Source organism: Triturus cristatus, chromosome 6 (assembly GCF_964204655.1).
Source record: "Triturus cristatus chromosome 6, aTriCri1.1, whole genome shotgun sequence".
Lineage (NCBI taxonomy): Eukaryota > Metazoa > Chordata > Amphibia > Caudata > Salamandridae > Triturus > Triturus cristatus.
This window is the reverse complement of record NC_140589.1, coordinates 1,404,550,537-1,404,562,706: the sequence shown is the minus strand read 5'-3', so window position 1 is coordinate 1,404,562,706 and position 12,170 is coordinate 1,404,550,537. Positions and strand designations below refer to the sequence as shown.

Genomic DNA, 12,170 nt, shown 5'->3' with positions numbered 1-12,170 from the left:
TGAAAGAGCTAAGCACCAAGGATGTAAGTGGTTTGTGGAAAAGCTGATGGTGTAACCATGTATTTTAATGAATAAAGTACCCTCGGCCGGCCGCATGTGATAACTCTGCCTTTGGCATTGTCCCTTTATATGATAATGAAACACCTCGCTGACTTGCAATATCCTGATAATGGATGGCAGTGGGTACTATATCTAAATATACATACATATACATGCATAAACATATGTGCGTGCACACACACACATTTATAATGTCCCACTATCATATACACATTTTTGGCACGAGGTGGTAATGCAGTGATATAAAAGGTGTATAAATAAATATAGCGTTTGTTTTCAGCACACCAGCCTACACAGCCTCTCCTGCGTGTGTCCGCCTCCCTTTTTAAAATCCAGGGTACTTCAGTGCTGACACCCTGTGTGAGGTCACATCATTTTGTTCTGGGCCTCCTCTTTCTGTCTGTCATCTGTTCCTGTCTTTCTCCACCACCCCTCCCACCCCACCCCACTCCCTGCCTCTGTACTGCAGTGTGACCAGGAGTCGTGTCCCTCTCTTCCACCAGCTCCCTGACAACTTGCTGCGTCTCCCCGGCTGTCTGGTCGTCATTTTGCCCGGTAAGTTTCGACGTTTTTAAGCGTGTTTCTACAGAACCGCAATGTACGCATAATGCTCATTTTCAGCTTTATAGCGCATGACAAATCTTGAGCGCCATACGGTATCTTTCAATGCCATCTTTCTCTTAGAAAGAGCCTCACTATAGCGGAGATGACAAAGCAAAAAGTGACATCTTTTTTTTTTATGAGAGACTTTAAAATATTAAAATTGTTGGTGTTACTTGAAAAGATGCGAGCACGGGATCGAGATGGCGGGTTTCTTATCTGCCGATATGACTTTTTTTTTTAGAAATAAGAAATACTGTTTTTTCTAACATGTTCACTTTAAAGCAGGAGACTAATTATAAAAAACATAGGACCTTCCTGTGAAACTACGTAGAGTCTCGGTAACATGAACAAAATTGACTTTATGCGCGCGAGGTCCGAAAAGCACGATTCGAATCGAATGCCCTTCTACCCCTAAAACATTTACCAGAGTACTACATGCATGCAGTTCTGGCCCGAGGACAGGCCTGTGGTAGGCCTCAAAAGTTGGAAAGCGTCTAGCCCTCCGTTGTGCGTCTCTATGAGCGAGGAGACCCGGCAGAGGTGTGCGTTTTAGTTCATATTTCGTCTGCCTGGCTGTTATATTGTTTGACTTTTCCATTACAACCGTTTTCACTGATGGTGTAACGAGCCTCTGACGCATTAGAAAAGGGCTTAAAATAGCTCCTGGGTCGGCAGCAAGTGCCATGTGTCGTTCCAACAGAAGTTAAGGCAGCGTGGGTTAAATTTAGACAGCTTTTCAAATCTCCTGCAAGGAGAGGGAGCCATTCCTGGGATAGCCGAAGTGAGGAATGTTTGTGTGTGCGGCAGCTGCGTTCAGTCAACCGGTGCCTTTTGGAAACGAACATGTTTCCAGCAAATGACAATGTAACTAAGCTGTGGGAAACAGAAACATGCACACCCTTTCACTTGATTGTGAATGGATAAGACTCAAACTGCTACACTGCAAACTGGTCCGCCTCTGGGTGACTGCTACTGACCAGACTTTTCTGTGTTTTTGTTTTTGTTTTGTCTGTTTGGTTTGAAGCCTAATAGTCGTGCATAGCCTAACTCCTCACTTCAGGGTTAGTTATGCATGTGGAGAAGATTTCCAATTATTTAGGGATTTAGATTTCCTTGAGAAGGCCAATTCATGTGAAACATTCTGCATACATATATGTGACACAAGTGCCTTTTCATTTTCCCTATTGGAAAAATGGCTTTACCAGTGTCGACATCATTTCCCCTGCACCCTCAGTAAATATAAGTTATTCCATTTCCATTCCATAGGTCTCGCATTTGCGAGAGTGTAAGATATTGGCATTATAAATGACAATGCCTTTTATTTATCTGTTTTGAAAATTTACACATAAATAAAAGGCATTGTCATTTTCAATGCCAATAGCTCAAACTCTTCTAAATGCAAGACATATTTAATTTCAAAGAGGCGGCCGCCATTGTCCTGGGCTGCTTGGAAAGTGAAAGCATGCATGGCGCACTGAATGTTGCAGGAAAGCATGTAGTGCCTGCAGTAGGAGAAACTCGTGAAAGAAAATAGTGTGTACAGACTAAATAAGACATACCGTGTAACAACAGAAGTAAAAGGGCCAGTCCTCATGGAAGGTTACAAATGAAGACAAGGCAGTACTAAGGAGGGACTAACAAGCCTATTAACAAATTAGAAGCCAGCATTTACGAAGGACATTGACACAAGCCAATGACAAATATAAGCGAAGAGTGGACAGGGCTTCAAGTCTATACTCAAAACCAGCATGCCTCGCAGAGTAACGCATGCGCTGCCCAGGCTCGTCCTAACAAGGGAAAGAGGCTTGACTGCTGCAACCAAAGCTTCACACCATTTTTATGGGCAGAATTGCACAAGGTAAAACCAAGACCAATCTCCAGTTGCCAGAGGCACACGCCAAAGCTGTCCCCTCTTCTTTTTTTCACTAGCCATAGACTCGCTGGCACTCTATACTGGTAACCACACCTGGGGAATCACGCTTGGAGTTGCCCTACACCCTGTATCTCTGTAAACTGATGACCTTCTGCTATACCTTAGGGATGTCACAGTGATACCAGAGATTGTAGCCTCCATTTTTAACATATTTGCGGGACTATCGGGTCTGATGGTCAACTGTACCAAAACGTGCATCTTTCCATTCAACCCCACAATGGCAGACCCAGCAAACAACACTAAACGATATTCGCTTGCCTTGGCAACCCCACATGTTTTGATATCTGGGCATTGGCATCTATCATTCGCCTACTGACCTTGATGACAGGAATCTCACCAGGGCACTGACATCAGTGTGTGCTCAAGTAGGGTTTTGGCAGTCCCTCCCTCTCTCTGTGGCAGGCTGCATCACCCTAATTAAAAATATTATGTTAACCCGGTTCCTATGCTATATTTATATATATTACCTATTGGCAGTCACCAATGGGTAGTTATAGTAAGGACCTAGTTTCCATCGGAAAAGCATTTTTTGACGTGCCTATAACTTTGATGTCGTTTGACCAATCTTCATTACATTTTCCAAAAAAAAGAGTCAAAGTAGGTTCTGTGTGCTTTGGGGGTGACCCGTGCAGCGAGGACAGAGAAATAATGGTGCAAAATAAGGTTGCGTTTGTAATGTTAGTTCTTAACCTACAGCCCAAACTGCTGGACGGAATTACAACAAATTTGTCAGAAAGGTAGATGTTGTTATGCAGATTGTTCTTTTTGTTATTTGGTGTAAATCTGTACAGTAGTTGTTGTGAAATTTAGGATGAAAAAGACAGACGTATCTTTAGTCGCGAAGCCCTTGCAAAAAAGACGAGCTCATGCAGGGAAATGTACTGCTCTGATTGGCTGCCAACACTTCAACCAGGAAGTGTTGGCAGCCATCTTGGGACTCGGCTTCACTGAGTGCCCCCCCAAAAAGTGAAAATAAAGAAAAGGGGGCAAAGTAGCAATACCCTTACCACCAAGCCATGGTCTTGGAGTCCCATTGGGATCCCGCCATAGCATAAAACCATTATTTTTTTTAATTGCTGCAAAATCGCGATATATGCAAATTCACGTCAACATTTTTAAAAAAAAGCAAGTGTGGGCCCCCACGCTTGCTTTTATTTAACCCCCAGGTGGGCCAGGTCCTGGCTGGCATGTAATATATATAGGGTGGGGCGCTGCCCCGGGTACTGCCACAACCTCAAATGCATAACATTTTTTTTTTTAAACAAAGCGGGGAGGCCCTATGCCTTCCCCACATCCCCGGGGACCACCACTTCCTGGGGATGAAAATAAATAAGAATGAGCCCCCCACGCAGCCCCAGGGACCACCACTTTCCTGGGACCCACATACAACAATTAAGGGGTCCATTGTATACCCCCGGCCCTGGGGACCACCACCTACCTGGGGCAAATTTGAATAAAGGAGGGGGGCCATGCGGTCCCCCTCCAGGAGCTCTACATGGCCCTGAGAACTGCCACCCCCTAGGACCAGCTCCAGCAATGGACATTGCAGTTTGCTGTGGTTTGCCGGGAGCACCGCTCCTGCCAAGCCATTTCAAATACTGCTCTGCGTCGTGGAAGCGAGAGCAGTAAAAATGCTCTTGCTTCCACGAAGTAGAGCAGAATTGCTTTTGGACAGAGGGAGCTGCATGTTAGCAGCTCCCTCTGTCCAAAAGCAATGCCAGCTCCTACAGGACCAGAGTCGACAGGGACCATGGGGTCTTCAGACTCCTCCCGCATTCCCAACGGAGAGGCCAGGTCCCAGGGGATGGGGTCCTGGGGCCGAAGTAGGCCCTGCCCCTTCCTCCACCACTCTGCAAATGCGACTACTAGTTGAAAAACAATAGAAATTCACTAAAAAAACAAAGGTTACAGGGACGGTATAGTTAGGAATTAGCATTTAAAAAACTGTAGAAATTCACTGAAAAAAACAAAGGTTACAGGGACATTATAATGAGGACATACCCCTCCTGTTTCCTCCAGTAAGTCCCACAGAGAGAGATTGTTAAGAGGTCTTCGGAGGCCACACCCCCACACTCCACAACTCTGCAAACGCTGCTCCTTATTCACTACTGGTTGGGGTATGAAGTCCACGTTATTCCTGTGGGACCTTGGGGCCAAGAAGCCCGCCTGGTACCTCCTGTAAGTCCTTCACAGCAGAATTCCTGAGAGCTGGTCAAAGGCCCTGCCTCTTCCTCCACCTCTCCGCAAACGCGACTACTATTTGAAAAACCATAGAAATTCACACAAAAAACAAAAGGTTACAGGGACTCTATAGTTAGGAATAAGCATTTAAAAAACTTTAGAAATTCACGAAGAACGAAAGGTTACAGAGACGTTATAGTTAGGAAACAGAATAAAAAACCTTACAAATTCACTGAAAAAGGTTACACCTACATGTCATATGAGATGTCATCAGTGATGTCATCAGTGATGTCACTGACCATATCATGAGTGATGTAATATGTGAGGTCATAAGTAGTGCATTGTGGGGGCGTGAGTTATAGTTAGCTCAGCTAACTATAACTGCTGAATTTCACCTGTTTTGTACAAGTGAAATGTCAGCCTAACTATAACATCGCTGTAACCTTTGTTTTTTCAGTGAATTTCTAAGGTTTTAAAAAAATTCTATATCCTAACTATAATGTCCCTGTAACCTTTGTTTTTTTCAGTGAATATATACATATATATATACACACAAATGTATATGCACTCCTTCTATGTTTACATCCACATATACGTGAAAAGTATAACACATATATACAAATATCCTCAATGCTGTATATCAACAGCATCAAAATGCGGGAGGTTTGGCTGACTGCCCACTCTCAAACTCTTTCTGATCTTCTCATTGGGTGTTTTTATGGAGGTATGGATGTTCTTTCAGAGGATGAAAAAGCTAAATCGAGATGCACATTTTTCAAAACATAAATCTGGTACTCAGTTACCTCTCAGAAGGGTAATGATTACTATCAAGGAACAAAACACATAAGTAGAGAAGCGATTAGTTTCCTATTACTTAGCTCCTAAATTCCTCTTATGTGTGGCTTACAATGAGACCCACTAATGAGAACACTAGATTCTAAGGGGCAGATTTATTTACATTTTGCACTGGGTTTGCATCACAAAAGTAACATAAACCAACTCAAAATGTTTACTTTCGTTTTGCCCTAGAAATTGACTAAAAGTAATGCAAAGCAGCAGCTAGTGCTGGTTTGCACTACTTAGTGTGAAGGGGGCATTCCATGGGTGGTGCATGAGCGTTCACATGCAACCAACCATGATCTTTGATGCAAAATTCTAAGGGTAAGATGATACAGAGGGCTGTGGGTTGGTTGACTGCAGGACAGTTATGTTGTTTTTACATTTTGGACGGGGAGAACCCAAGTTATGTTTTACTTCCATTACTCCTTTGCCACTGTGTAGCAACTGAAGATAGGGGCAGATGATTTTGGGAACCATATATAACATAAAACTATACATAGGTAAAAAAGTGAATAACACGGATGCTTTTCACCCCGGGGTCCTAAGTGACATCATGTACAACTCAAGCTTTGCTCTTGTCTGTTTAAGTCACGCAAAACCCCTCAGTGAAAACCATCACCAATATTCAATCTTACCCATTTACTACTGTATATATTATAATTCAAGATCTTGGCTCTCCACGTGCACCATCATTACAGGTGGGGTCTCTGTCTCCCACCACACAACACTTATTTTCTGTTTATCTTACTTCTGCAAGTTTGTTCTCATCCCTGCCTTCTCACTTTGACACTGCTTCCCTATTTTTTGTTTCTTCCTTCCTACTCCCTTTACCATCTCTCTCTTGCACTGGATCAAAGTCTGATGATGAGAACTAATTCTTGGTCACTGGGACCAGCAACCATCGGCACAGATTTAGCACTGATCTTACGCATATAACCTGAATCAGAAGGACACACAGAATAACATAATTAAGGCTCCCTGTTTTCCTTTTTACTTATTTTTACAGATAGATATAGACAGAAACCCATTTATTTTCCTGTCTGTATTTATTTTTAAATGTGCATACAAACGGAAATTGGGTTGTTCTATGAGTGATTCTAACTCAAAATACATATGGATAAATACAGATAAAATTAGCGAAAAAGAAATATGGCTAAATACAGACAGAAAAGTCAAAAAATGAAAAAAATACTATAAAACCGGGATCCCTAAACATTATTTTTACTCTAAAGGAAAAATGTCCTTTTCATGCCATAAAACGGCATCTTTGTAACTAAGCTAAACACAGCATTGGCTTCAGAGTGTATCCTTGCTTAATTCAAATAAATACCTTAACAATCTCATGTTCTAATCAATAGCTTTATTTTTTCTGATAGGATCCTTCTCGAGCATGGACAGCTCTGACCAGTCGCCTGACCCCAACCATGAAGCACCAGTAAACATCACTGATAAACAAGACCCGTGTCAAAATATCCCTCCGGAACAAAATAGCGGGGCCCTACTTCTTGATTCGGTGGTTCATGAGAATGCAGAAGGTGATAAGAAAGCAAGTGTTGCCTCAGATCTTTCAGATGAACTGAGTCGACAGTTGGAGGATATTATCCAAAGTTATGGGCCCGCCACAACCCTGGAGGAGCAGGCGAGCATTGGTGCAGGAACATGTCAGTCGAAGGAGGAGGATGGCGAGTGTGAAGAGGCAAGTGATGAGGCTGAGAAAGAGCAGGCTGGTGCTGGAGATGCCTCAGCACCCAAAGAGGCTGGCAGCAATAAAGAACAAAAACTGGAGAAGAAAATTCTGAAAGGACTAGGTAAGTAGTGACCTAAAAAACACATAACTCAGCCCTGGCACGTCTTTGAGATGGGGTAGGAAACCAGATGTGCGAAAGGAGTTGGGTGCTGCAGGGCCATGGGCAAGAGAGAATTATACATATAAAGTAGACAACAGTGAAACACCCAAACGTGCCAAGAGGCTAAGAATTCAGGAGCTCTGCGCTATTCATAAGCCATGTAGCATAACATAATTATTTAATATAGTCCCAACGTGGTTACTTGGTTTGCAGTGTTACCTGTGTTAATTTATATATCATTTTATTCATTGATTTAATCATTTTATATTTTTGCATTTCTAAATGTGTTTTCTTCTGATTTTTTCTGTATGAGAATTCGCATTCACACCCAAACACGCCTTACAAAAAGCTGGTTTTAAAAAGCTGCTTTCTCTTGAGGTGTAACATCAGTACTTCGTCCACAATGTAATAACTTCATTGTCTATTCTGAAGATCCCAGTTTTTGGACCACAACAGTTTTGTATGTATATATTAGCTACCTCACAAGATCAGCCAACTGAAGGTCATCTGGAAAAATCCCAGGATCAGCAGAGAGACATCAACCATTTAAGCAGATGCCCCCAAAGTCTGGCTCCACTGTTCCTACTGGAAGCTCCTTTGCATAAGGTGTGTCTCTGTCTGCAATCACTCACTGAATAAAAAACAATGGGCTGAAATATGGCCCTGAATACCTACCCGTGGCTGAGTTTAATGCTGGGTTTAATGAAAAAATTCCACCCATCACTTTTTTGCGTTTTCTGGATGTCCTAAAGATGGCATTTCCTTCTTTTTAGCTCATTTTTATGAGGAGCCAGTGATGTGCTCCGCAGCTGAAGGAGTGGTTTCAAGGTGACCCTCATGATACCTTGCAAGCGCTCAGTGGCCTATTTCCATGCAGAGCTGCACTGTTGTTCCCCTATCTGCTTTTCAGAATGTTCAGGAGAAACAAATTTGCAATGCGTCGTATACTGCTGCATGCAATATACTATGTCCCCAGGGATTTGCCTGTGTAAAATCTTTAGACTGGGTTCAGTTCCTGTTTGGCAAACATTTTCCTGACTGGAGTACGTGGGTGATCGGGCAGACTGTGGGGTAAAGTGATAAATTGCTCTACTATACACTAGATACGGGAAAATCCAAAAATGTCTTAATACTGCCCTCACACACTTGGTAGTGTCATGCTTCATCATTGGGCCGCATCATACATCCAGGTGCAGACCAACACTCTGGATGGAGCGCAATTTTTTTGAGAAGATCTGCACCTCTCTTGGTCCCTTCTTCCAGGAGAAGATTTGTTTTCCTTTATGTTTTGAGTGACACTTTTGTGTTTCGTTTTGCCTTTCTTTATTACACTCTACCCTCACCACTATTCTTCATCTTCTCAAAAAAATTGCGCTCCATCCAGAGTGTTGGTCTGCATCTGGATGTATGATGCGGCCCAATGATGAAGCATGACACTACCAAGTGTGTGAGGGCAGTATTAAGACACCTTTTGATTTTCCCGTATCTAGTGTATAGTAGAGCTATTTTTGTTATAAAGTTTTTCTCTGTTGTGTGAGACTTAAATATTGGTAAGGGAGTCAGAGAAGACTCAATCCCTTGTCTCTTCTATTTTGTGATATTTAAAGTGACAAATTGCCCAGTATGAGCCGAATGCCACCAGTTCCATGATCGCCTTTGGGCTGGTCCCCTTCTGCTTTATGGCTGCAGCAGATCATTGGATCACCGCCCATACTATCCCGTATAGATACAAAACAATATACAAATATTTGTTTTAGCAAACCTATTGCTAACTGGTTTGTGGATAAGGGATGCTATGTTGCAGCATGCATGCCTTTCAGCAGTTCCTTCTACGCAGCCTGTATTGGTTACATAATTCAAGGATGCATTTGCATTGGTCAGTCAATGTATGGGCCTAGCAGAGACCAAGAACAGACCAGACAGTGTTACCTGTGGAAAGGGCTGCCAGCCTGCAATGCTTCACACTGGATATAACAAGGAATACTTGCATTAGAATATCAACAGTAAACCAGCTATCACTCTTAAGATATATCATGTTATTCGTCTTTTTAGAGAACAATCTCACCCCATGAGGCTAAACTGCACATGGACTAGGCAAGCAGTAAAAATATCTATGATGTTGTAGCGGGAACTGCAAAGTTTTCAAAGCCCTACGAAACTGGAGGTGTTCTGGATATATTGAATATGCAATGGAAGACTCCTTCATGTTTATGGTGCTAAGAACTTTAGCCTTGTTTGCAGAAGCAGTGAATTTTTAATTGAACTTGGTAAGCCAACTTCAATGTTTGAGATGGCTGTAACAGGGGGAGCTTGGCCAACAGAAATAATGGAGATGCACCATAGCTATTTCGATGTTCAATGCTTAAAGCCTTTAGTGCTCCGCATGTGATGATTTGCATATACCTTCCATGTACTTATGTATCTTTATATGTATTACTTTACTCATAATTCAGCATCGCCAATGCACTATCCTATATATCAGCCTATACCCCTCACAATATATCCTCAACCTCCACTCCCTGACTCACCCAAATCCCATTCTACTACTGTGATCTCCAAAATAACCCTTTCTAGACTCTTCCCTCCTCTACTGCTCCTTGCATCATCTCAAACCTCTCTTACTATTCAGATCTCCCAAACAAGCCTTTCTAAACCCTTCCCTCATGTATCCCTCCTAGACTCATCTGATACCTCATCTCTCTCCCTAATCCACTTCTAGAGAATCTTTCTTCCTCCATCTCTCCTTTACTTATCCCAAACTTCCTCCTACTGCTATGATCTCCAAATAAACACTTTCTAGACCCTTCCCTCTTCTATCCCTCCACTATCCTTTTCAATCGATCTAACAGACTCACATGTTCACCGCTCAAATTAATGTAATATTTCCCTATACTAATTCACCACTAATTGGGTTCGGGAGTAGCACGCTACTCGCCAAAAAGCGCTTCAGCACCTCATCAGGAGTCGTAAGAGCTGTTTAAATGCAATTTCAATTACAATTACAGTGCAAGAATGTCTGCAGAGGGGTAGTATGATGACATTTGTGTGCATCTAAAATCAATGTACAGGCTGCATTCTGGAGCAGTCTAAGGGGAAACTTGACAGCCCCAGGAACAAAGCACTAATCCATTACTTGGTGATAGGTCTGTTAAGCAATAACCCTAAAAGTAATACTCTACTGCAGTGTTTCTTTGAGATGTTGGGGGGAGGTATTTCGAGCAGCCATATCCTACCTGGGCAGCAGCAGCATGGTGCCCCAGCTATTATAGGCATTCACTATCCCTCTCATGGTGTATGAGCTCTGAATAATTTTCTCCCCCACAACCCTTCCTTCCACCACTTACGACACACCTCACCATTCAGGCACTGCTGAATCTCAGCACCAGTAAAATTATCTTCACACCACTGGACCCAAACTGTGTTCTGTTCTGTCATTCCCATGTCAAATAAAAGGCACTACCTCACACTTTTTATGGGCTGCAACCATGCATACAAGCAGCAATAGATTTAACATAGGCATGACAGTTGAGATGGTAGCACAATGAGAAAAGCTCAATGAAAATGTAGGACTTGATTAATAGTTTGGCAGACAGGGCATTTTTCATCAAATGTGGCGGAGTAATCTGTTTAAAAAACGCTCAGTCCGCTTCCATGTTTTAAATTGGGTGGACTGTAGATTGCTCGCCCTATTTAGAATGGACGGTCCAATACTTGTCAATCATGAACAGAAGAGAAAATACAAATAGCCCCTTTTCCTAGGAGACAACTCTCAGGGTGTCATGGTCATTAGTATTTTTTGTTTTTCCAAAACAAACTTCCACTTTTGGAATTTGTTTTAGAAAAACAAAAACGTTGGTGAACGACCACATAAAACAAGGGAACCGCTCACCAAACTTTCTGTGCATTCTCAGGAGGGTCCACAGTGGGAGGTGTAAGACAGGAGGGGCAGGGTAGGCGCTGATCTCAAAATATGGTGAGCGGTAGTCCATCAAGATGCGGAAACTAATGTCTGCCTGCCAAACAGTAAAACAGACCCTTTATTTTAAATACATTTCTCAATGCACAAATAAACCACTCACAGCTTCAAATGTTACCCATTGTAATATCAGTCTGAGAGGACCCAGATTTGTAGGAATTGCCACAGAGAGGTATGAAGTAAGGCAGAAGTTGGATTTGCCATCTGTTATTGTGAAAGAGAGCAAACCTTTGGTAGGACAAAATGGAACATTGGTAGCTTTATGCTATCAGAAAAGGGAGATTTTGTTAAAGGAGAGAAAACCTGTATTGTCACAGTAGTCTCTGTGGCTGTGGCCTATTCCACTTTTAAAACCCAAGACTATTCAACATACTCTGTACACAATGAGACATGAATAGGAAGACTAACTGTAGGAAGCTGGATTGTTAAACTAGTGAGGAAAGAGGCTGCCATCTTGCTGAGAGTTTCCCACTGAGTTCCTAAAATGCCCCGAATAATCTGGTTACTAGTAGGTAAACAGACTTCTATAAGGAATACCTGGCTCATCCTTGATGGCCTGGCATACGCAACCTAATTTTCCACAGAGAAAAGGGAATCTGTTAGAAGAGCAATAAGACCAAAGCAACAATGCACTTAAGAAATAAAAAAAACACAAAGTTTCTAAAAACCAGTTAATGAAACAGAGGGTCATTTAATTAGTAAAATTTTACAGAAATGAATAACTTTGTAT

The 12,170-nt window shown here is 42.3% G+C and overlaps 1 protein-coding gene across 1 annotated transcript in view; it reads left to right on the top strand.

Moving 5' to 3' along the window:
* Positions 1 to 378: 378 nt before the first annotated feature.
* The window catches only part of TXLNB (taxilin beta), a 69,619-nt gene continuing 57,827 nt past the window's right edge, over positions 379 to 12,170 (top strand). Inside the window, exons 1-2 of the mRNA XM_085612474.1 lie at positions 379 to 615; positions 6,994 to 7,425. Of these exons, the coding sequence (XP_085468600.1) occupies positions 7,008 to 7,425 (418 nt within the window). The 5' untranslated portion in view covers positions 379 to 615; positions 6,994 to 7,007. The remainder of the gene's footprint in view (positions 616 to 6,993; positions 7,426 to 12,170) is intronic.